The sequence below is a fragment of the Procambarus clarkii genome, chromosome 25 (assembly GCF_040958095.1).
Source record: "Procambarus clarkii isolate CNS0578487 chromosome 25, FALCON_Pclarkii_2.0, whole genome shotgun sequence".
In the NCBI taxonomy this organism is placed as follows: Eukaryota; Metazoa; Arthropoda; class Malacostraca; order Decapoda; family Cambaridae; genus Procambarus; species Procambarus clarkii.
The window spans coordinates 9,530,720-9,556,642 of record NC_091174.1 but is presented as its reverse complement, the minus strand read 5'-3'; the positions used below and the strand labels follow the sequence as shown (position 1 = coordinate 9,556,642).

Sequence of the window (25,923 nt, the reverse complement as noted above, 5' to 3'; positions counted from 1 at the left end):
AGCCTCTGTACTCACCTAGTTGTACTTGCGGAGGTTGAGCTTCGGTTCTTTGGTCCCGCCTCTCAACTGTCAATCAACTGGTGACACCAGTCTGGTATACAGACTCCTGAGTCTATTGGGCTCTATTTATTTAATTTTTATTTATTTGTTATTTATTTGTACTCAGCTTGTTGTAAGAGTTGTTACATCCTTGTACATCTATTAGCACTCATAGCGTTTCGGGCAGGTCCTTAATCTTAATATTCCCCGGAATACGACCCCGCCAGATCGTTTACCCATTTTACTGTTGAGTAAAGAGAGGCTACAGTTAAGGCTTTGCACCCAGTAAATCCTGCCCGGCCAGGATACAAACCCAGGACAAACTATATTTAGGACTATCATATTTAGGACTACCAGGATTATCATATCTATATTTGAAACTGTGTATGGAGTCAGCCTCCACCAAATCACTGCCTAATGCATTCCATCTGTTTACTATCTTGATACTGAAAAAATTATTTCTGATGTTTCTGTGGCTCATTTGGGTACTCAGTTTCCATCTGTGCCTCCCCCCCCCCCATTGTTCGCGTACCATCCGTACTAAATAGTTTGTCTTTGTCCACCTTGTCAATTCCTCTGAGAATTTTGTAGGTGGTGATCATGTCTCCCCTTACTCCTTTATCTTCCAGGGACGTGGTGTTTAACTTTCCCCTGTCCAGGGACGTGGTGTTTAAATTTTCTCTGTCCAGGGACAGGGAAAAGCCGTCCCTGGACGGCACATATACTGCATATATAGCTACACATATATTCAGCTTGGGCACTAGGAGCCTCGAACACGATTTCCGGCATGGAAGACAGTTGCTCTATCAACTGCGCTACTGGGCTAGTCTTAGCAGGATCCGAAGCCAACTATCCAATGGAACGTGCCATCCCTGTGGCTGCCAGTCGTGCACAGGAGAATTAGGTGATCCACGCCGTGCCATATCAACTGTATACCACACTACCGTGGATGTACAGTAACACTTTATTAACATATACATGAAACCCCGAAACGCTATGCGTACTAGTGGCTTTACTGTATGTACTAGCTCTATCTATAAATCCAACATTATGTTTGTAAATCAACTATGTATGTACTTTACTGAATAAAATTTACTTTACTTACTTACATCAACAATACATCTACAGTTTAGTTTACCTTAATCAGCATGAAGCTCACTGTGATATATATAATGGCTTCAGGAGCTGAGCCGAGCCCCAATGTTCGACACGGTAAACATTTTACATGTGTAATGTATTTATTGCATGCTTTATTACTTCAAAATTGTGATTACAATTCGTAACCCAGCGACAGTGCCTAGGAATATTACTGAAGTAAATACCTTAGTATGTTATAAACGCACGAGTGAACAGTTCTAGGTAGGAATATGATCTGTCTCACATGTCTAGTATACATACTACGGCATATGGAACTGTATACCTACTTTAGCATATGACCCATATGCTGAAGTACGCAGGCCAGTAGGTCTATTGAGGCATATAAGCCAACATATTTGTTACAGTGTTCCTTTCAACAGGTTTCAATATAAACATTTTGCCCATATCCGAATTACTGTTTCCACTAAAAAAAGTACAAAGTTAAAATTGCTACTTTAATTTTGACTAAATAAATGATATTTTGTATATATATTAGTTTTCTGTAATATTAAAACGTATTTTGGGCATGTGAAGAGGGGAAAATTAGATAGCAGTTATCAGAGCCTGACTACACGTCCAGACGAAAATAATTATGTGGAAAATCACACTTCATTTCCGGCCGCCAGAAAACGTGACTGGTCGCCCAAAATGACTCGCTTCACATATACCGTTTTTGCCACTTCATAGCCATCAGCGAAAATATATCCTACAATTCTTGTGCCTAAAACAGAATGTACGCCTTAGAGCGTAGTAAGTATATGGCGCAGCAAGAGAGTGGTGTGCCGGAGGGAAGGTAGGATTACCGTTGGTTTGTTTCAGGGTGGAGAAGAAAGGGCGTCCTGATGAGTCCTACCAGTGTATCAGCGTCCGGTGAGGTTGTCGCACGCAAGCCTTTCACCTCTCCCTACCAGTCACTCAATTACACAACGTTGTGTAATATTCAGATATTTTAGTCGGAATTTAAGCTAATTGTGTTTCTAGTGTGTATATGGGATGTAATTGGCTGCATTAATAATTTACGGCATTGGATAATGTGTCCTAAATTGTTTTTCTAGGACCAGAAATTAGCGAGAGACTATAATTAGTTATTAAATGAATATATAAGAACTCGTAAAGACAGGAATCAATGGGGTTGAGGTACGACACCTTACTAGTGTGTGTAATATTAACGTCGGTGCTACGGGGAGAGTGTTCTGTTCCAGCGGCCACCTCAGAGTTACCAGCATGGACCCTTCATGGTAAGTCATAACTACACACACCTGAGAATATCCTCCTTGTGTAACCTAACTCTTAGTTTAACTCTTAATTCTGTGTTTTAACAGAATCTCTCAAGGTGCTTTTCGTGTGGCACACAGAGGCAGGAGGACTTGCGTGACCTCGAGATATTACTTGAGTGACTGATGACTGGGTCGGCAGCCTCGCCAGGGTTGCCAGATCTAAATTGCTGAAAGTAGCGAACTGACGGTCTAAAAGTAGCGAATTTGTAATAAGAGTAGCCCAATTTTTTTTAGTGAATGATATGGGTTTCAAAGTAATATATTTTGATATATAGAGTACACTACACGATGTTAATTGTTGTATTAATATTATTTCTGCACATACACACACACACACATATTATATATATATATATATATATATATATATATATATATATATATATATATATATATATATATATATATATATATATATATATATATATGACTGTAAGTGACTCGAACCCATACTCCCAGGAGCAACACAACTGGTATCTACAGGACGCCTTAATCCGCTTGACCATCACGACCGGACAAAAGGAAGTGATAGCCGAAGCTATTTGAACCACTTCCCCGCCGGCACTCGGATGGTAATCTTGGGCATAGCATTTTATCAAATCACCTCATTCTTTGGGGCACACGTGAGGAACACAAATGCAAACAAGCCTGAATGGTCCCCAGGACTATATGCGACTGAAAACTCACACCCCAGAAGTGACTCAATAATTTGATAATAAGTAGTAAGTACATAAAAATAATTAAAAAGTACAGTTTAGTCATAGGAGATTCCTAGATTGGAATTCACTACCAAATTTCGATATATCCAAGTATTTTTAGTGTGAAATGCTGTTATTATATGCATAAATTGTTGTTTTAATAATATTACGCTTAACCACTTGGGCTGGACGGTAGAGCGACAGTCTCGTTTCCTACAGGTTCGTGTTCAATCCCCGACCGCCCAAGAGGTTGGGCACCATTCCTTTTCCCCGTTCCATCCCAAATCCGTATCCTGGCCCCTTCCGAGTGCTATATAGTCGCAATGGCTTGGCGCTTTCACTTAATAGTTCCCCCACCCCCTGAATAATATTACAAGAGCAGTATTTATGGGCTATTCATGCCCGTACCACCTCTTGGGTGGCTTAATCTTAATCAATCGAGAGCAGTACGTCCTAACCAGACGTGATATGATGATATCCTGAACAGTTGATAAATAAAAGTAATTGCATAACTCCAATTATCTAATATTTATCATAAATGGTATAAAACCTTATCATAAGACAAGGGATTTGTAGATCAGTGTTTAAAGGGAATTCGGAAGTAATAATAACACAGCTGATGCCATCTGTCGGCAGAAGAGAACACTATCAACTGGCTGGTCAATAGTGGCCATAAGATACAGCTTACGCCATCTGTTGACATCAAATTACACTTATAACAAATTACCCTACAAAATACAACTAACGCCATCTCTATTTTTTCCAACGCACTATAAATAGCCAAACAGCAACCCATAAGGTGGGTTGTTGTGCTCGGGTAGGAGGTTCCAAGCTCCGCCCACAGATGGTATGGGGTGCATAATAAATGACATATCATTGGTAGAAACTCTTTGTTGACATTCACACAACAGCCAATCACAGGAAGGGATCAGCTAAAGGCTCCATCCACTTAATAAATCCTCTTTATTCAGCACACCATCCTTGCTTATGACATTCTGCTTCAACTTTAATCTACATAAAAAGTGAAATATTAAGTATTTAAAAGTATTAATAGTGATAATTAAATACTGCAGGATGTAACGAGTGTTACAGAAACATGGGCTATAGGCTACCTGACTTGTGACGTCATCAGTGGGTGTTGCCTCACACAAATAATATCGGCGATACAATGCCTCCGTCCTCTTATTGGTCTACATTATTCAGTTAGATGGAAATTTCTGTCTTGTATAAAACAGAAATTGTTGTTCTTTTGTACAACAACAAGGTTATTGAGCAAAAGGACGTATTTCTTATTTTGCATTTTATTCATATAAGCGTTGGCATTCCCATCAACAGCCACCAATCACAGGAAGGAATCAGCTATAGGTGCCATCCACTTAGTAATTCATCTTAGTTTAGCCCAACAGTCCTGCTTATGGAATTCTGCTTTAACTTTAATTTACCCAAAAAGTGAAGTGTTAATTATTTAAAGTGTTAATAAAGTGATAATTAAATATTGCAGGATATAACAAATGTTATATAAAAATGGGCTGGCTACCTAACTTGTGACGTCATTATTGGGGGTTGCCTTGACACAAATAATGATACACTGCTCTGCCCTCTTATTCGAGTAAATTATTCAGTTAGATGGAGATTTCTGTCAGGTGCAAAACAGAAGTTGTTGTTCTTTTTCATAACAACCTTGTTGTTGTGCACAAGGACCTATTTCTTAGTTTAAGTTTTATTCATAAAAGAGTGTTGGTATTCCCCGCAACAGCCAATCACAGGAAGGTATTTCTGGAAGCTTGGCCTCCTTATGGACTCAGCACATCGCTCTAGCTCATGGCTCTCTGTTTCATCTCTTGTATATACAAACTAAGACTTTTTCGATTACTGTTATAATTAATAATATGAGATATAAAAGTTTTTACACAAAATGGCTAAATTCTGCCATTAAATGGACTTTGTCTGGTATACATACAAACATATACCAATTTATTACCATTCATCCATTATTAATTTCAAATGTAATGTATACTGTCTAGTTTTTTCCTCTCGCCATTACTTGGTGCAATATTTGAAAGTTGTCTATTTATTTATCGATCTATCTATTATCTTGTATTTATATTTACAAGTTTCTGTGCTTGGAAGAAAACTGCTTTGAATTGGGACTAATTTATTAAATAATATTATTTAGTATTAATTAATATTTACAATTATTATTAATCACAATTATTTATAGCTTAGTTACTTTCATGTAACTCGCAATCGTACATTCTTAACATTAATAGCCCAAAATTAGCACATCTTGCTTCTAAATTAGCCCAAAAAGTAGCAAGTAGCGAAATTAAAAATTTGGGAGCGCGGGGCTCCCAAAAGTAGCCCAATTCGCTATTTGTAGCCCAATCTGGCAACACTGAGCCTCGCCTCAGTGTAGACTGCACCTGCAGTAACATCAGGCTTCATTTCTCTATATTGCCAGAAACTTATTAACTATTTGATTGTATTTATTCTTCTATATTTCGTATATATCTGTTTTGTTTCTCTATTATTTTATCTATAATGTATATTATTTTATCGATTCAATATTATTTTATTGATTTATCTTTAATATCTAATTATTGGTTTGGCATGTACTTATTAATAACCACATTTGCCCGGGTTCGATTCCCGGCCGATGCACGTTTTAACGGGGTGAGAATAGCTTGAGCTACCTCATCCCTTTGTGTGTATTTTACCTCAATAAACTTATTTCAATTTCAATTTCAATTTCAATTTCAATTTGTTAACTACTCATTTCCTTTAGAAACTGTTCGTTAAAATACTTCATAATGTCACCTAACGATAATTATTCTTTTTAAATTTTTAAATTTTGCCCCGAGGGCCGATTTCATTGGGCAGCGCCACTTATCCTGTGAGTAGACACACTGCCATAGCCGCATGTATAACACTCCCCAATAGGAAGAAAACCCGCTGGGTTGTTCATCCTGTCACTTGTACCCAGACACAGCTGGGACTTGCTTAACTGTCTCAATTGAACAGCTTTTCAAACAAGATTAACATCTGTCAACCCTTAAAATCTTACGTTATCTTGCGGGTGCAATATGTGGGGAATCTTTTAAGAACAGTATCTATATTTGACAAATAGTATTTTCCTAACTCAAACAATGTGGGATTTATTATTCTACACACATTTCTAATGACTTAGAAATTTATATTTCTAATGAGTCACAATAATTATTGTGGTGGGGAGAAATGTAAGCAAAGGAATAACCACGAGAGGGCGGGAAAGACTGTAAGGAAGATCCACAACTGGATTTAGCATATCTCCCGTGCCAGGTAAGTACGACGGGCTCACCACAGCCTGTGATGCTTAGAACTTTGTGTTCAGCGTAGCTGAATCTAAAACAGCAACAACACCTGGATATAGTAGGTGCAGTCTTTCAGGCGAGCACCACCACTCAGGTCATTCACTCCCTTCTCGCCATCCTCCCTCCCTCCCTCCCCCCTTCAAAACACAAACACACACATACTCTCACAAATGTTCAGCCCCAATTACAATCAGAAACGTCCAGATAGGGTAGCCAAACGTCCTGCTTTAGGAATGACAGTCGTTTTTAAGTACTCTGTCCTTCGCGAAGATGGCATTTCCAAATCTCCATAAAGGACTCAACCGCTACACACACATTATATATATATATATATATATATATATATATATATATATATATATATATATATATATATATATATATATATATATATATATATATATATATATATATATATATATATATATCCTGTGAGTGGATATCCTGTGATATATATACATATATGGATGTATAGCTGGAAATCGGGAAATGACAGATACCACAAATAAATTACCACGACGAATTGCAATTATTAAATATATATAAACTGCAAATATAAAGAAACGGAAGATGCAGCATTGTCTTCCTAGAATTCCTTGGTGATCCCAGCCAGATGGCTCAGTCGTCAGCTTCCTCTGGGGCCCGTCACTTGACGCTAGTTACTGCGTTTCTTTCTTATGTTGTCTTCTTCCGTTCTCAGGCTGGGCTCCTTGCTGCTTTTCCTGTAATGTTTACACTCCAAATCCTCGTTTTCTATAGTTATCGTGTACATTAATGCTGCCTTAATTTTGTTTATAGTGAAGAATGTTAGTATAGGTTGTGCTGCGTGTTTCTCTTGACTTAGTTCACCAGGTACATGTGTTAATGGTGTCTGTGAAACTCTTTAAGATATCGTCCGGATGTGCCTTCCTGGCACACAATACTGTTTAGAACAGTGGGTGTAAGCAGACATATATATGTGTACATTTGTGTACACTTGTGTACACATTTTTATCCTTCGTAATTGATCACGTCACTCGGTCACACACACGTTAGGGCCAGCACCGGATGGGTGATCAAGCTGACAGTCTTACCCTTGGCTAGGGGGAAACCTTGTTAAGTCTAGCAGGCTTCCTGTCCCCGATAATAGTGGACTCTACCATACCATATATATTATATCATATTTACCATGTCATTTCAACTATGAGTCCCTTAACATGCTAAACATACACTCACTCCACACATTCTCATGTGCTATCTACGTGAACAAAACTTTGTTCCTAAATGCTAATCTAAATGTTAATGATTTAAAAAATTGTCCAACCCATGCCCTGTTCAAAAGTAAAATAAAAAATTACCTAATTTGATCTTCATAGTTTACTACCTTGTGCTTCAAACTCACACTATACCTTGCACTACCCACTTCCCCAATATCAGTACTTGAGACATATATCTATACCAGTGTAATCACCTCTGTCAACTTATGTTGTAGTTATTTGTAGATACAAAAACCTTGCTAAACCCTTTTCATCTTACCTTAATCTTCATGTTTGATTAAAGACCTGCCCGAAACGCTATGCGTGTTAGTGGCTTTGCATGAATGTAAACATACCAATCTTATGTAATCTAACCAACCCATAGTACCTTCTTGCAAATATATTATCATTATTATTATTATTATTATTATGAGAACTGGGCAGTCAAAGAAAATATTGCGTTGCCAGTCGTCTTGTTGGGGAAATGCCTACGAATGTCGACGTCACATGACAAACAATTCGCGTGAAAATACCCACCAAAAGCCTGCGTCATACGACAACAATTCGTGAGAAACTACAGACCAACACTTACGTCACAAGTCACCCGAAGTACATCTGTGTCGGAATTATGACTGTGTCCGGAGTAGTAATTCTTTCCTATTTCGTTACGTGGGTTTATAAATGCCTACTAAAACATATTTGTATGGGCAGTTTACCCAAGCGTACACACACATCCCACCGCAGAAACCTATAATATCAGCGACCAGTACAATCAATCAGCCACACTATTAACCCCATAACCTGCCACCATTAACCCGACCGCAGATACTTCCATTGCCATTACTGCTAACTCCCATAATCACCACTAACTGCGTTCTGTAGGACAGTATCTACGTCCTCGGTTCCCAATCGAGCAACCCGGGTTCAAACCCCACCCAGCCTGGATAATTGGACACGTTTTCATCTGACGCGCCTGCTTATCTAGCACTTAATAGGCACCTGGGAGTTAAACAAGGGTTATGGGCTGTAGCTGTGAAAGGAAGGTAAGTAGTTGACCTAAGCGGACCTCTATAAGATTTAGTACAGTCTTCGTATCCCCGACAACGGGAATTAACACCACCACTAAACACACCCAACCTCCATCACTAAGACCACCTTCACCTTCTCCCAGATTGCCCACTACCCAGCCGACCTTATCGTCATCCCGTCAGTCTACACAGACCTGGCTGGCTGAACCTGAAGAAGCAGGTGTCCCTCTCCCCAAAGTTCTGGTTGTCGTTCTATGGCGTCACCCACAACATGGAGGCGTGCGGGCTCCGAGCCGGGGTGGTGTACCAAGTCGTCTCCTCCACTCTCCCCAATACCTTGCAATTCCTCGAGCAGCGGGACGATGACGACGACACCCAGCCAGAAGCCTCAGACTGTAAGGACGAGTTCATGGTGTTGAGCAATGGCTCCTACGGCTTTATCTCCTGCAATCAGAGTGAGTGTTTGTAATTTATTAACGAGTTTTGTCGTTCTGGTAACACTGGTTAACAATATGTCAAAAGTTGTCTGCTTCCGAAATGAGAACATGTTTGACATCCCTTTGACGTATTGAATTTAAATATAGTAATAAAAGTTTCTGATTAGTTATTGTTTGATGTGTGAAGGTTATTAAATAGGCCAACCAACAAGTTTGCTTTAGTTCAGAACTAAAGGAAACTTTCAATAACCATTAGTACAGGCCTCATGTCTCTGATAAGGGCGGCAATTATTTAGATGGATGTGTTCGGATTGGTCAAATGGTTGCTATATAATTCACTGTAATATAAAATTCATATTTTGCACTTTACGACACAAGCTCGGTGACTGATCGATAGTTTACATGGCGTCATAACAACGAGATCATTGGTGCCAATGTGGGGTGTGGAGGCTGGGCAATAAACTTGCTTTCTGGCTGGAAGCAAAAATTTAAAAAAGATGGAAGACACCTGCTTACCATTCCACCCATTTATTATATTTTCAGACAGACAAAAGGCGACGGAGGCGGCGTGGGCGTGGTGGGGCACAGTACCGTACCCCTATATCACCATCGTGCTGATCAGTGTGGGCGTGGCCATGGGCGTGGTATTGTTGGTAGGCCTAGGGGTAGGCGTGGCCTGGCGACGCCGCTCCAGAGGTAACGCTCAGTTAGCCTAGAAAACCGAGACCTATCACCCACTTCCCACAGAAAATGAGATCTTGAAGCGTCAGTTTCTTCACGAGTAACTACCCTAGAAATTAATTTAATCCGTATCTGTTTGAATATATAGATAACCCTTTAAGAATTTGGTCACAATTTCCACAAACTCCTTATGTAAACAAGGCTATGAGAAGTAATATATGATCAATTTCAGCTCTAGGGGGCTCCAGCTCCTCTCACTGTTTTGCAAACAAAAATGGCCTTGAGGAGGGTTCTGTGCTTGTTGTAATTGTAGTAACCATTCCGAAACTTCATCTTACCAGCACTAATAGCATGACACACTCGGTGTTCCTACGAGCTATGTGATTGGCCATAATAATAATATCCTCCACCATTAGTGGGCTTTTCTCCCTTGATGCACCAGTTTCAAACCCGCCTGGCACTTTTTTACATTAGCTGAGCTGCGAGAACCGATTGATTTGGCCCAGAACCAGTTAAACGGAACCCCAGCCTCGAACCAGCATCAGGGGAACGTCTCTTCTCCAGCAATACAAGCTACCCTGACGCCAGGTACCTGCTGCTTCTCGCCACACAAGACACCTTTTTCAACATAGGTGCTTCCACATTCAAGCAGCTACCCTACTGTACATTATATGAAGGGTTTTATAGTTTGTGTCAAGAGCAGGCTAAGTGATAATAAAAATATGTATCTCACAGGATGGTTAATCGTACAGGAAGATGTGATAGTAGCCTGCAGTGGCAAACTTTAGGTGCATTATAAGGGAGTGAAGAACAGGGAAGTAAATATATATTTCAAAGTTACAGGTACCTCATACCGGCAGGTTAATGAATGTACATTCAATAATGTAGTGTGAGATCATGACCCGGTTCTTGGTCGCAGAGCTTAAACGTGGAGTGATCAGGATTGGGAGAGTTGTAGCCCAACCTGTCCTCTAACAAAGAACGTCGCATTTCGATCGTATGCGTTACATAAAACCAAAAATTGTACTTGAAAATGGAAGCGGCTCGCGAAAGCGACGTTCTGTTCCGTTTCATATTTTGGATCCTCTGATAGGTTAGGAGAGGACACTTTAAATTGACCGTTTTCTTGACATAGAGAAATCACATTCAAGTTCAAGTTCAAGTATGTTTACTGAGACAAGAAAAAATACATCTCAAAGGGATAGAGTAGCTTAGGCTATTTCTACCCCCCATAGAAATCACATTCACTCCAAAAAATCTACCACTTACGGGCTATTCTTAATCTTCATCAATCAATCAATCAATCAACGTTGGGACACCTTAGGAGGACGGGCTGTGTTTGTCCTGTCACAGGTCGCTCAGCAGCCCTGGCCACGCGGGGCAGCAGCACCTCTTGCACACCCCGGCTCCAGCTTCACCTCGCGGATTACTGACCTACTGTAATTTATTGAGAATATACATATTGTTGTTGTTAACAACATGCATTTCATTATCCTCTTAACTTTACTGCTACATGAAGTCTTACGGCAGATTTGATTAAGACTAAGCCACACATGGGTATTATAGTGTGACTTACGTAATTACACGTAATTACAATTTATATGTAGTATTGCAATTTGCACAGCTAATGCCTGAGTGCTGCTTGAACTCTCCAGGTATTCAGAGGGTTCGGCACTTAACAAAACCAATTCACGAAGCATTAATTTCTCCAGAAACCCAAAGACAATACTCTGGTTCGTTTGAGTAATAAATTGTGAATCAGCTTGTTTACGGCACGCCTAGACTAAGAGTTCTATACCCAGATTAATTATTCAGTTCTCTAGGTGTTTACTGATACACTCTGGGATTATTTTGTTTAGCAGTGTCAGGGGGCAGATAGCTGTTGCGTTTATCCAGGTTCCTCCTCGGCCGAACGACTGCCCAGAGGACAAAATGTGCATTAGCAACGTCAATTCAGCGTTATCACCCTTGGTTCAGCGTTGAACTAACGTTACTCTTGCATATTTTGCCCACTGGGTAGCCTTTCCTAGGATTCAGAATCCTAAACTTTATTTGTAATTACTTATGTGAGAGGTATAAAGCAGTCTATATCACTTACATTTTTGGCATAAAGTGAGTAACGTTCAGTTTATAATTTGAAAGGTGAATATATATTTTCAAACAATGTGTAGTTTACCATTAGGCCAGTAAAACATATATTGATACTATATATATTATCAGAAGATGCCTCAGGAACCCCTAGAGAATTCAGTTGAATCCCAGGTTAGGTTACATTACTTTTTGTAACATATCGTAGCCTAGTGGTTTTTTATTATTATTTTTTTTATAGCCTAGTGGTTTAAGGCGTGTGCTCGGGAGGACCAAATGTGCAAGGTTCAAATCTTCCTCATGGCTCCAACAAATTTTATAATTGATACATCACGTTAATGTGATGTATCAATCACGTTAAATTTGTCCGTTGGATTCACTATTATCGACACTGAACGGAAACCCCTTAACTAGTTTATTAGTATCTCTGTTTGTGCCAAAGTCGTACAGACGGCTTTTTGCTTTTGTCCGTACCGAGTAGTACGGATGCGTTTTCAAAGATTATTAGTTTTATTGAAGAGTTAACTAAGATGAGCATATGTGGGCTTTAGGGTGCTAATGTTATGCAAATAAAGTTCTTATTTTTTATTGAAGTAAATTTCTTCAAATAAATGTTGTTTATAGATTCAATAATTAACTTTATATAGTTTTCAAGCTGCTTAGTTTTGGAATATACACAGATCAATTATTCATTTGTTCTTGAATACGACTTCTCTTTTCGTTTCAAATTGTGTACAGCATCAGAAAATGTTTGAAATTGCATCTTGACAGTGTGAAGAATCCCAACACATATTGGGGAACAAACAAGATCGTATCATCTTAATCTCTCGTGGCTCAGATGCAACTTCCGCCTCTGAGAGCATAAACAAAGTTTTATCACGATGCATATCTCCTCACCATAGATATCTGTCAAGGGAAGGAGGGAGAGAGAGAAAGAGACAGAGGAAGGGAGGGAGACGGAGATGGAGGCAAATGCGGAGGAGAGATAGAGATGCGGAGAAAGGTGACAGGTAAAGAGAGGGAGATGTAAAGATGTTGGGTCGGAGAAAGACTGATAAAGAAGGGTGTCAAGGAGAAGAAAAAAGGCATACAGAGGGATACAGGATAGGAAAGGGAAGGAAAACGAGAAAATAAGAAAGAGGAAGGGAGATGGCGCCTGAGGAAGACAGCAAGAGGGAGGGACAATGAAAAACAGAGCGGAGGAACCGGAAGCGGGAGTATATACATTTTAATTTATTTGAACATTTATTCCAAAACTAGAGCGGCACATGTAAGCATGTGTTAGGAGGCAGTGATCGCTGAGGCGCGGCTGGGGAAGCTGCCACCAGATGTCCCGTCCTTCATGCTCATTGTTTACTGGTGAGATATACGACTCGCCTGTGCTAGTTGGTCTGTTGGGTTTGTACTGGATCTACTTGCCTATCTGTACTTGCTGGGAGTGAGTTCCAGCTCCTGAGCCCCCGCATCTGAACCATTAAACAACCAGCGTGACGTCGCTCCAGGGGGTTGGTGTATTAGTATTTTATTTCGATAATTAACACTAAACGGATAGTCCCCGTGGCGCTGCGGTAAGACACTTGCCCTGCGCTTCGCGAGCGCTTTGGCCTGGGTTCGTATCCTGGCTCTGGAAGATTGTCCGGGCGCTAATCCTTAACTGTAGCCTCTGTTCACCCAGCAGTGAATGGGTACCAGGTTGTTAAACAATTTGGCGGGTCGTATCCCGGGGAAAATTAGGATTAAGGACCTGCCCGAAACACTATGCGTGCTGGTGGCTGTACAAGAATGTAAGAACTCTTGTAAATATGTATAAAAACTATATTTCTTGTAAATGCTTTAATGTATAAATCTTGAATACATTTTAATTATATTTTAGTAGTGAATCAGTCTGAACACGAAATATGCGGTTTGTAACGGTCGACGAAAGTCAAGGCAATTGTAGATGTAAATATTAAAATTTCTTTAGGAACTGATAAGTATGTACATTAAGATGCTTTATGTGCTCTCTGCATCGCTGATTCCCTCGCTCTCGTGTACCTGTGTAATTATCCTCCACAACTCTTTTCATGCAAACATTACAGCAGTTTAAGAATGTGTAATAATTTTGTTACAGAGATGAAGGTAATTCTGGTGGTGTTGTTGCTGACACAACTTGAGCTCTTCGTAAGGTGTGGCTCGAGGGAGTTAGGTAAGTGAAGGGTGATGTGACCCACGCCACACTGTACCACCACCATGTGTTTGTGTAAGGTGTAGTGCACCGTTCTCCTCCTGTAATATCAGGTGCTGCCAAAACTCTCCTCTCACTCTTCGCTATCATTACTTGGTTCACTCCAGTGGCTACAGCATCGATGCTTGCTTCAGTCCACTGCATACAGCATAGTGCCCTTCATTGTCAACAACATTGTTGGTCCAGTTATCCAGCCTGCTCTCGCCACCGTTCCCAACCTCAAGAAACTCCCGTACTAAAGTACCTTAAACTTACCAGAGGACCCACGAATAGAAAACGAGACATTAGGTCAATTTCGCGAGTTGCTACCATTTTTAAGGACGACAGTTTTTGGCCTTAGGTTGAGTATACGTCAAAATAAGACGTACTGTTAGGAGGACGGCTTGGTATATCAGTGAAGCGCCAAGTCCACTCCACCATCCCTCGTATATCTGGATCTTAACACATGTTAATCCAGTTGCTCGGCTAAAACAAACGATAGATGTGTACATTCTTCAAATTCATTTCCTTCATTCCTTACAACGTTTGAACTCAGTTTTTTTTGCATGCGTGCTTGCTTGTATCAATGGCCACCAGCTCTCTACACAAGCGCTGCAACACAAATACGCGAACGACGACACAAGCACACGGACAGCAACAAGCACACGGGCTGTAATATAAGCAGGAGCAGCAACCCAAGCACACGGATCGCAATATAAGTCCACGGCCAACAAAAACACAGACCGCAAAGCAAGCTCAAGGAATCACTCACGCGTTTCACGAGTGATTATTTGTGTCACTGCTGCTGCCATTTCCGTTTCTCATTTTCTCTTATACAGCATAATTTTGACAGAAAACTAGTAGTAGTAGTAGTAGTAGTAGTAGTAGTAGTAGTAGTAGTAGTAGTAGTAGTAGTAGTAGTAGTAGTAGTATAGTAGTAGTAGTAGTAGTAGTAGTAGTAGTAGTAGTAGTAGTAGTAGTAGTAGTAGTAGTAGTAGTAGTAGTAGTAGTAGTAATAATAATAATAATAATAATAATAATAAAAATAAAAATAATAATAATAATAATAATAATAATAATACTAATAATACTGATGAAAAAATCAACTGGATAAAGGAGGCTACTCGAACCACCGATCAAGGAACTCCCAATCCTGCACCTTACCTCCTGTTTTATGAATTGGTAAAGTTAAACAACCTCAGTTACGGGCTATTCATGCCCGTGCCCCGTTTTGGGTGGCTTAATCTTTATCAATCAACAACCTCAGATTCCACTGAAGCCATTCCTTTCTCCCGTCCCATCTCAAATCCTTATCCTGATCCCTTCCAAGTGCTATATAGTCGTAATGGCTTGGCGCTTCCCCTGATAATTCCCTTCCTCCCCCCCCCCCCACCCCCTTCCAAGCACTCTTGTGTACGTAAAGTAGTTCATTAACCGTATATCAAATTGTCATAATCGGAGTGTCAAAGTTTAATAATTGTATTTTAAAAATGTTCATTATCACAATGTTAAATTATCAAAATAATATGAAAACTAAGACACATGAAATTAAACAATATAAACGGAGACGAGAGAAGGAAGAGGCGCTGATAACTGAGTGGTCTACAGATTGCCGGGAGGTGGAACTGATGGAACAAATGCCCCTCAACCTCTCTCGCTACATGAATGGGACGCACGAGGTCCTGGACATCGAGCTTGGCGTCCGTCCTCGGGCTAATAATTCAATTTGGAACCTCAATTTTACCTTCAACAGAGAAGACGACCAGATAGCCTTCGTCCGCATCTACCACAGAACAGAGAATGTTGGCGAAAACAACACTTTGGAAATACAGTGTTTCAACAATACCCCTGCGAGAACAATCATCTCCTGGAGCGACGGCCATTCCTTTGGAATATCTCGGTTCTTCAAGCTTCAGGTATGTCTCGGCGGACATAAGTCTGCCTTGTCTCTTGCATCACTTAGGAATGATGCTGGTCTTTATGAGATTCTCGTTTCTTGTTACACGGGTACATCAAGGTGGCAGCAAGGAGTCTTCTCTCTCTTTCTTGAGAGTTTATCACTTCTTCTCTTCAAATACACAGTTTTCTTACCTAGGCAATCGCAGATAAAAACAGAAACAGTTTTGAACATTTCATGTTACAAAAACACTGTAGATGACTGCAAACTCGAGCCCTCAAAATGTCGATGTGGCTTTATTGACACTAACACGCTTATTCAAATTCAAATGTTTATTCAGGTAAAGTACATACATACAATGTGTGATACAAACATTGATGGATTTATAGATATAGCTAGTACATACAATGCCTAAAGCCACTATTACGCAAAGCGTTTCGGGCAGGAAAAACACTAAGACTAAAACTTAATTCTAATTGAGATTAAAGTATAAATTGTGTTGAGATAACATAAAATTAAAAAAATGGGGGAACATGACAGAAAAACTAGCAAATATACAATTTGGTCGACAAACAGCATTGTTTAAAATAGCAGATATGGGTTGACATTTTAGGGGTGAGGTAGGTTACATGGAGTTAATTAGGTAGTGCTTAGTTTTTATCTTAAACTGGTTGAGAGAGGTACAGTCTTTAACATGATTGGGAAGGTCATTCCACATTCTGAGTCCCTTGATTTGTAGTGCATTTCTAGTTTGATTAAGTCGTACTCTTGGAATATCAAATAGGTATTTGTTTCTGGTGTGGTGCTCATGGGTTGTTACAACCTTCTAGGAAGCTTTTAAGGTCAGGATTGACATTACATTACTTAGCCTATGATAAGCTAACATAGCTCAGACTATGATAATTTCTGAATTCATCATTGTATAAATGCCAAACAAAGCCAATGTATTGACACCCATTATTTAGATATTCAACTAGAAATACAAACTTAATCATCCTACTTCAAATTAAATTAGTTATGACAGTTCCAGAAATTTGTTTCAGATCACGTCAAATCAACAACTTCTGGTCCACGATACAACTGGAGATCAAGTGGAAAAATTGTTATCAGAATTTTGTGAAGTTGATCTTGGCGCCATCAACCTGACAGTTGAGAGTACCCCGCCTGGTCAACTCATACTCATCCTATCCTGCGTCAGTGGTGAGTGTTGTCGAGCACCTCACACTCATTCTGTCCTTTTCTACTAGTTAATGTCACCGCCACGCCCACTCAACCTGCCGTTATTATGGTAAGTGTTACTCACATATTCAGTCTGTTCCATAACAGTTAGGGTTACTGGCTGTCCATACACTCAACTTATCCTTATTCTGTTTTATTATTAATTATTATTACTATTATTAATTATTACTAATTATTATTATTATTATTATTATTATTATTATTATTATTATTATTATTATTATTATATGGCCTACTACTATCTGTATATTTCCGGAAATGTATTAAATTCATACCTCAATATACTCGGGGTTTTAATGTATGTCAGCTTAACCTTGTTATGTGCAATTTCTTTCATCGAGAGGTATTCCCACAGACAATTTTCTTTGATGTTTTTATGTATCACACGTTGATCTCCTACAGATGTTTCCAGCATCTGCAAGAGCTGGAAGTGTATTATGACCACCGCATCCTTGGTGAGTGTGCTGCTGGTATCGGCGGGTGTGGTGTGGATAGTAAGCAGGAGGAGGATCGCCAAGATACTGAGTCACAAAAGGCTGACCATGGCTGAGTATTCTCACGAAGAAACAGGCCAAAACGCGCCCCTGCAGGAGGAACCGCAGCCTCCCAAGCCCCAACAGAGGAAGCCAGTGCCCTCCCCGCGCACTGTCTTCCTACACAGACGTGAACGAGCTGCGGCTGCCCTCTCCACCTCATCCATCTCATCTAAATTTTCTTTTGGCAGTACCACCACCATGCCCAGCTCAGTGGTCCTGCCAGCTACGGTCCCATCCGTGCCTACCAGCCCATCGTTCTCCGTCGGGAGCGTTGGCACACTGCCTGAATTTTCCCTGAACTCACCGAACCTCGACACGCACGAGGTCACGACGGGCACCCACAGCTGCCAGGTTTCCCCAGTGCCCCAACCGGACACTCCCCCTGCTGAAGCAGCAACCCTCAGGCACGCCTCAACACTGCAACAGCAGCACACGGGAGACAGCGAGGAACATGTTTACGAGCGAGCAACCTATCTTTTCGACATCTAGACGCTCTTTGGAGCATCATCAGGCTAAACATCTGTCGAAACTTTGACACCATAGGTCAACACCGTAACACAGACGTCACCCAAAAAACGACTGCATTCGTAAAGGCTTATCACGATGCGCGTTCAACCACCTGCACTGAGGTCGTTCGAACAGCTGTTCTATTTAAACAATAGAGCTGCTCCATTTAAACAATAAAGGTCAAACAGCCCGTCCTCCTAAGGTTTCCCAACGGCAAGAAACTGTCCTACGAAAACACCAATTCCTACTCTACCAGAGGACCCAAAACAGAAAACGGGAAAGTATGTAAATTTCCCGAGCTACTACCAATTTCTAGTACAATTTTTGGCCTTAGGCAGAGTATACGTCAAAATGCGACATTCTATTAGGACAGGTTGAACCATTGGGATCACACCCGGCTTACAGAGCCCGTTCCCCGAGATTGTCCACCAGGCTGCGCTGGAGAAACGTGCATACTTATACATATTACAATATATTCAGAAACACATTTGAGATTTACATATTATGGAACTGTTAACAAACGTTAACCTCAAGTATCATCTAACAATATATATATATATATATATATATATATATATATATATATATATATATATATATATATATATATATATATATATAGTTAGGTTAGGATGTTTTACCTAAGGTTAGGCTGTGTCAGGGTAGGTTAATTTAGGTTAAGCTTGGTTAAGTTGGATAAGGTCAGGTAAATTTTACAATCTGTAAGCGAACCGTTTGGTGTACGAAGTGACTTGTATCAAATATCCCTTTCCTACCTCCAGGCAAAACTGAGAAAATATAGTTAATGTAAGGATAAAATGATCAAACGTTACTCGATCGCATGTTTTACCCGCCGGGGAAAACATGAAATCTGTAATAAAATTTGGATTTTTTTTATGGTGGAATTGGAAATTATTGTTGGCAGAACTGGATTTTTTTTTAGTTGGTGGATTTGGAAATTTTTGTTAGCGGATTTGGATTTTTTGTTGCCGGATTTGGATTTTTTGTTGGCGGATTTAGATTCAAAGATTAGTCCCCGAGCTGAAAAGTATGAACTACGACGAAAGACTACTGGAATTAAACCTCATAAAACTGAAAGACAGAAGAGTTAGGGAAGACAGGATCACCATCTACAAAATTCTCAGAGGAATTGACAGTGTGGACAAAGACAAACTATTTAGCATGGGTGGAACACGAACTCAAGGGGACAAAGGTGGAAACTTAGTACTCAAACGAGCCACAGAGACAGTAGAAAAAATTGGTTCAGTGTCAGGGTAATTAACAAATAAAATGCATTAGGCAATGATGTGGTGGAGGCAGACTCTTACCATAATTTCAAATGTAGATATGATAAGAGCCCAGTAGGTTCAGGAACATGTACATCAGTTGATTGACAGTTGAGAGGCGGGACCAAAAAGCCGAAGCTCAACCCCTGTAAGCACAACTAAGTGAGTACACACACGTACATCTTCAGAAATATGCTGTGGGCCAATGGGAAAGTATAGGCAGAAAACCGTGACGTAAATAAATGCTAAATAAATGTAATTACCTAACTGGAGGCTTTATGATCAAATAATTAAGTTACATTGCCTACTACTACTACTAATTAGTTACAGCCTGCAATTATAACATGTCATAATATTCACAGATAATGCACTCCTTATAATAATAGTCAAATTGGATAATCAACTAAGGGGAAATTACACGGCAAAAGGAGAGGAAGCAGCACACCAACCTGTTGTTAGGAGTCACAGCTGATCTGCCGGCGATGAGTCAAGCGAGAATAATGTAAACACGGAACCAGTCAAATGAGAATATAAAATACAAATGAGAGTACAATAATGAACGTAGAATTACATAAATACAATAACTAAGCCTTAACAATACAATAACAATAATATAAATACAATATTTTACTGCAAAGTGCTAAGCCAGTATGACTACATAGCACATGGATGGGACAGGAGGAATATAGGATAGGTTCATGGAGAAGGAACGCTGATCAACCACTTGGATCATCGTGGTTCGAACGCTGACCAGAGAGAAACGAGGTTGCTGTTGTACCGACCAGTCTAAGTGGCTGGACCATGCAGTCGAGGTTTGCTCTCAAAATCTTCTGGGCCCCAGATCTGGGTTCTTAAATGCCTTCCTGAATCCCGACGTAACCGCCACGACAAACAAAAACTTTCCTAAGTACTTGCGTAACTGCTTCGTGAATCTGGCCTCTGGGCCCCAGAAGGCAGAATATTTATAATCTTGAAAGTAAGATGCAAGAGGCTGTTATCTTGGGGAATGAGCTGAGGAGAATAAGACCAGGAGATTGATTCATTCATTCATTTATTATGCACTGCGTAGCCATCTCGTGGGCGGTGGTAGAAAGGTTTACAGAGGCACATAATGGTTCATTTAGCTAATTAAATGGCAATCTTGTGAAGTTCAACAATTGCTAATATTATCCCATATATAATAAATTTTTGTAATGGAACAACTTTTTTTGTGTTGGGGCAGCGATAGTGTCACATGTTGACATGAACTGACACAACGGAATTGGCCTTTTGTCACCTCAAAATAATTCTCATTGGGAATAAGGCACCAAAAGTCATTGTTTTTTTTTAATTAATTGCTTTCTTTACATTTATTATGTTAAGAAAATATTTGTTTGCACAGTACTAGTAATCTCAGTTGAAGCCTCATAAGAGAAAAACTTTACTGTTATGTATTAAAACTGTAAAGAATTTGTATATATACAAAATATCAGTAAATGAATCAAAGCTTTCCTCGTAAATGGAGTAATAATTATTCCAAAACGGCTTTTCAATAGATAGTGCTCAAAAAATATCATAATTATTATTCAGAATTAAAGCCTAGTTTTGAATGTCCTTTGGTATAGCTAACATCATTTCCAAAACGTCGCCTCTGTAAACAATTTTCAGTTCAGGTTTGCACAACATTTCAATGAACTGCATCTCTGAAACAGTTATAGGTATTGGTCCATATGCGAGAAGAAACTGCCCTTTTATTTCACTGGTGTTTATGTTTACATTCCTAAGAAGACATTCTGCCTTGATACCCTTTGCTTTAAGGCCTTGGACGAACTGAAGGACATTTTCAGCTGAAGCTCCATACAAGGCTATGTTCCTGTATCTACTACTGATGCGCCGGAGGAGGTTTACAAATGGCTCTAAATGAACGTCTCCAGTGATTAGGTGTACGTCTAAGTTAATGTTTCCTCTTGCTGAAATATCTAGCGGTGAGTTAATATCTGTCATTGTAATGTATAGGGCAAGATCTTCCAACTCTCCAGCTGATGAACTAAGAGCTAAAAGTATCTCTAGTGCTATTTTAGTTGGAACAATTAAGTTTAATGATCTTAAATGCGGCATTTGAAATAAAAGCACACATCCATCAGGACTGAGTTTTCCTACAACGCTATGTACAACGCATTTTGTTGAATCACAAAGTATTCGTAAATAATCATCGCATGTTTTATCTGTTGCTATATTACTAAAATAATACTGAAAACGTAATATAACCCATATAAAATGTTCTGCAATCTGTTTCAATAAGGGTTTTAAATCTACTAATTTGTCTGGATCTTCATGAATCACAATTAGAATCGTAGAGGGAGTTTTGTACTGTAGTAACTTCAAGGTCGCCTTGACACTTGCGTCAGTGACACCCCACAAGTCTGGCATGTAATTACTAACCTCCTTGACGACAGTGTCAGTGCATGAAGCATAATGCACCACATCAAGCCAACTACAGTTTTGACAATGACTCAGAATTTTGATCAAAACTTTTGTTGTATCATTGTTCAATTTTCCTTGTGTAATCAAACTTGAAACAGTGTGTAGCAGTACTTCATAAAAACGATCTATTTGCCCTGTTTGAGCTAGATCGACGTTGAACAGTTCAGCAAACTTGCTTTCATCAAATGTTTCACGTGACAACAACGCACAAATGTGTTGTGCAGCGAAGTAATATTGTTGAGTGTTGTGTACAAACTTGTACTGACTTCCTCCCTCTGTGAGACTTAGGAACGTTGACAAACAGTCCGCGTATGAAGGCAGAAGACATCGACCTTCACCTTTCAGTAATTTTTCGTCGTCTTTCTCAATTATAGTAAATCTGCTTTTAGTTGTCATATCAAAAGCAACTTTGTACAATATTTTGAGCCAATCCTGAACTCGTTCCAAGAGTTCCTCTTCAAGTAGGCTGCTTTTGAGTCTTAGTTTTTCCATTACATTTTTGACATGGACATCTTGTATCGCACTGTACAGGTCAGACAGAGTAGTTCCTAACTCAATCTCGCTTTTATCTATCCAAATTTTAACAGCAAGTATTAACTTAAGTGGGTTACTGAGCTCCATTTGAACTTCTGAACTTTGTTGTTTCAAGTATATTTTAAATTGTTCATATTCGTTTGTACACTCTGATGCATTGCTATTCTTTTTTTGTATTAATTCTTTCAGAAGAGCGTTCCTTCCGTCACTACTAAGGCCACTAAGTGTTACTTCACAAATATTTTTACCTTTAGGAATGATGTTGGTTAACGCAAGAGTATATTCCGGTCGAGATGTCACAATGAAGGTCTGCTCTGGCCCTGCCAAGCTGAAGAGACGAGTTAATAATCCTTTAGCATCAGCTGAGGCATCTTCAAATCCATCTATAATCCACAGGATCCTTAAAGAGTTAAGAATGCCCATTACTTCAGTAGCCTCACAGCACTGGATAGTCTGAGGCAGTAAATTATCCTGCAGAAGTCGCACCAGGTCGCGAGTGAACACATCATGACACTGGATTAACACCACCAGGTCACACCCAGCAAGGTCATCAATCCTGTTGTCATTCTTCAACCACGAGTCCATTACTTGTCTGGAAAAAAATATTCAGTTACTGTATCATAACTGCCTAGCTAGATACATAAAATATTACATTCATAACGGAATGTGGCGTTGGAAACTTAAAGTGTAAACAATACTTTTTATAGATAGCTGTGTCAGTCACATGTACTCAGGTGCTCCTATACCAGCCTCATGTACCTGGGTGTACCTGTGTCGGCTTCATGTACCTGGGTGTACCTGTGTCGGCTTCATGTATCTGGGTGTACCTTGTCAACCTCATGTGCCCAAATATTATAATGGATATAATGACTGAATGCCAGGAATAGAAATATATATGTGACACATAATTAATTAATTACATTATGTTACGAGAAAACAAATTCAACCTAAATGCGCAAATGTCTGTACAGTTCTTGACATATTTAATACAAATAATTCACCGCTAGTTTAAGTGCTTATGAATACTGTTACAAACTGTGTTCACAAGATTCATTACGTTAATGTCTTTTTCCTGTTTGACAATAAATGAATATAGGTTTATACTTAAAGCATTCTGTGACTGTGTTTCATGGCCACTTACTGAGAGAGGAAGGTCTTGCCTGCACCAATGTCGCCTTGCACCACAATGATCTCTGGCACAGTGCCATCCACACACCGCCACTTGAGCAGCTGTGAGAGTGACACCTCCTCCTCTGGTGTCATGGCCGTCATGCTGATTGAGCGTTTAATTATTGGAATGACACATGAGCTGCTCGTGTCTAACGTGGTCCCTCTCAGTTCCTTGTACTCTTGTTTAGCAATCATAGCAAACTTCTGAGGAGTCATACCCGAGGCTGGCCTTGAGGTCTGAATATACTGAAGGCCGTTCTTTATGTTGTCTATGGCGGTATTTATCTCCTGTGGTGTCCGGCCAGTGCGTGGACCAGTTTCTTGTATAATATGGCAGCACAGGTCACAAAGTTCACAAACTCGAGCTTTAAGATCATCTTCAGTCATGTGTGCAAATTTCATTGATTCGTGATCTAAGTCATTTCTCAATTCCTTTATCTTATATAATGTGTGTTCTAAGCTCTGTTCCTCAGCTGGCGTAGTTGGACTGTTCCAAACAGATGATGTTGGTGGGTCCTCAGCAAGGTTGCAGGTGCGCTGGAGAAGCTTGTACAGCAGCGTGATGTCCATTTTTACCGGATTGTCTCGTCGGCCCAGAGCGGCTCTTTCCCGGGGAAAAAGACCTTTCATTCCACCGCGAGTGTTGAGCAGACAGTCCCCAACATAGAGGCGCGGGTCCTCCTGGTGGTGGTGGTGGTAAAGCCACAGAAACACTCGACACATCTCCCTCTGAGCCACAACAATAATACAATTGTTGTACCTGTCGAAGTTAATGTTTGAACGCAGAGATTGCAAGTTAGAGTTGACCATTTTGAGAAGTTTTTCAAATAAATGAACTGATGTATGTGTGATCCTTTGTGAAACGCGTTTGTTTTCTCTTCACTTGACACAATATTCACTTCAGTTTACTTATAAATATTGTAGCAAACCAAACTGTTTGCTGAACTAGATAAAGCAGTACAACACTCGCAGCCAAACTCTGTCCAGGGAAAAGATCAGGCAAACTTCAGGCTCCTTCACAACTAGCCCAACAAAATGGCGAGCAGACAAGCTTAGCAGCACCCAGCTTATCGTTATCTCGTTATGTTACCATGGAAGGCGATAAGAGTCATTTTCAATACAATTATGGTCTAATGAGTTGCTGACTTTTCCTCTCCAACATGAATCATCTACAATCATTTTAATAAGATGCTATATGGTTTACACAGATACTATATATATATGGACACAAATTATAATTAATCGCTTCTTATACAGATGGGAATCACAGGAATCTTTCTTGTATGATGGAGGCAAGCGTTATCGTTATCAGTTCACTGCTTGAAAACAAAAGTATGTAACAATTTGTTTTTTAAATTATCAGCTGGTAATTGGAAATTATTAGCTAATATTTTAAATATATAATTTTCATATTATTTCAAACATAGAAAGTCTGATTTACACTTGTGGTACATTTATGTCTCCAATAGTCTGCCTTTCTGAAACCTTAGCCTCTAAGTTTATGCCCGAAACGCTTTGCGTAATAGTGGCTTTAGGCATTGTATGTACTAGCTCTACCTATAAGTCAACCAATCTTTGTAAAAATTTATTGTATGTATGTACCTTACCTAAATAAACATTTTATTTTATTTTTTTATTTATTTTAAGTGGTAAAGGCTTAGTGTACTTTGGTACTCTGCGTTCAAGTTCAAGTATGTTTATTGAAACAAGAAAATACATCTCAAAAGGATAGAGTAGCTTAGGCTATTTCTACCCCTTTAAGGCACTGGTACCCTGCATCCATAAATTCGCGCGCATACTATCCTGGCGGGAATTTCAAACATTATGCTTCAATGTAACCGAATGCCTTACAATGTTAGTGCATACAGACGTGTGGAGCGCTGTGCTATTGAATAGAGCCATGGAACACTACACTTTAGCAAACATAATAAGACACAAAAACATGCGGTTCATTGTTATTTGGTATAGAGCTATGGAGCACTTCGCTGTTGCATAGTCATGGAGCACTGTGCTATTGCATATAGAGCCCTGTAGTAGTGCGCTGTTTCAGAGCGAGTGAACACTGTACTGTGTTGTATTAAAGAATTTACAAATTTGGACACGTTTGGTGTAATGTTC

The 25,923-nt window shown here is 39.7% G+C and overlaps 3 protein-coding genes across 5 annotated transcripts; 2 read left to right on the top strand and 1 right to left on the bottom strand.

Moving 5' to 3' along the window:
- Positions 1–1,811: 1,811 nt before the first annotated feature.
- Positions 1,812–11,360, top strand: LOC123756456 (uncharacterized). Of its 2 annotated transcripts, none has more exons than XM_045739627.2 (4): positions 1,812–2,109; positions 2,232–2,414; positions 8,908–9,219; positions 9,745–11,360. In XM_045739627.2, exons 2-4 carry the CDS (start codon positions 2,303–2,305, stop codon positions 9,915–9,917), a joined length of 597 nt encoding a protein of 198 aa, XP_045595583.1. In that variant the 5' UTR covers positions 1,812–2,109; positions 2,232–2,302; the 3' UTR covers positions 9,918–11,360. The 2 variants fall into 2 exon arrangements, with proteins under 2 accessions (XP_045595583.1, XP_069187367.1); XM_069331266.1 differs by adding an exon at positions 2,913–3,175 and having other exon boundaries at positions 1,812–2,414.
- A 611-nt stretch (positions 11,361–11,971) lies between these two features.
- LOC123756457 (uncharacterized) lies at positions 11,972–18,886 on the top strand. Of its 2 annotated transcripts, XM_045739628.2 has the most exons (5): positions 11,972–13,329; positions 14,081–14,155; positions 15,782–16,089; positions 17,114–17,270; positions 17,712–18,886. In XM_045739628.2, the coding sequence occupies exons 1-5, from the start codon at positions 13,299–13,301 to the stop codon at positions 18,332–18,334; spliced, it is 1,194 nt and encodes a 397-aa protein (XP_045595584.2). In that variant the 5' UTR covers positions 11,972–13,298; the 3' UTR covers positions 18,335–18,886. The 2 variants fall into 2 exon arrangements, with proteins under 2 accessions (XP_045595584.2, XP_045595585.2); XM_045739629.2 differs by lacking the exon at positions 14,081–14,155 and having other exon boundaries at positions 11,974–13,329.
- Positions 18,887–20,672: 1,786 nt separating this feature from the next.
- LOC123756458 (uncharacterized) lies at positions 20,673–25,385 on the bottom strand. Its single transcript, XM_045739632.2, has 2 exons — positions 23,777–25,385; positions 20,673–23,227 (listed from the first exon to the last, which is right to left on the bottom strand). The coding sequence occupies exons 1-2, from the start codon at positions 24,613–24,615 to the stop codon at positions 21,217–21,219; spliced, it is 2,850 nt and encodes a 949-aa protein (XP_045595588.2). The 5' UTR covers positions 24,616–25,385; the 3' UTR covers positions 20,673–21,216.
- Positions 25,386–25,923: the final 538 nt, after the last annotated feature.

Excerpts from the sequence above, each read along its gene's own strand:
- LOC123756456 (XM_045739627.2), top strand. The coding sequence starts at position 2,303 with ATGGGGTTGAGGTACGACACCTTACTAGTGTGTGTAATATTAACGTCG. Across the intron at positions 2,415-8,907 it reads ACCAGCATGGACCCTTCATG|ATTGCCCACTACCCAGCCGA; the intron begins GTAAGTCATAAC and ends ACCTTCTCCCAG. Across the intron at positions 9,220-9,744 it reads CTTTATCTCCTGCAATCAGA|ACAGACAAAAGGCGACGGAG; the intron begins GTGAGTGTTTGT and ends TTATATTTTCAG.
- LOC123756457 (XM_045739628.2), top strand. The coding sequence starts at position 13,299 with ATGTCCCGTCCTTCATGCTCATTGTTTACTG. Across the intron at positions 14,156-15,781 it reads GTGTGGCTCGAGGGAGTTAG|ATTGCCGGGAGGTGGAACTG; the intron begins GTAAGTGAAGGG and ends AGTGGTCTACAG. Across the intron at positions 16,090-17,113 it reads CTCGGTTCTTCAAGCTTCAG|ATCACGTCAAATCAACAACT; the intron begins GTATGTCTCGGC and ends AATTTGTTTCAG.
- LOC123756458 (XM_045739632.2), bottom strand. The coding sequence starts at position 24,615 with ATGGTCAACTCTAACTTGCAATCTCTGCGTTCAAACATTAACTTCGAC. Across the intron at positions 23,228-23,776 it reads GGCAAGACCTTCCTCTCTCA|ACAAGTAATGGACTCGTGGT; the intron begins GTAAGTGGCCAT and ends ATTTTTTTCCAG.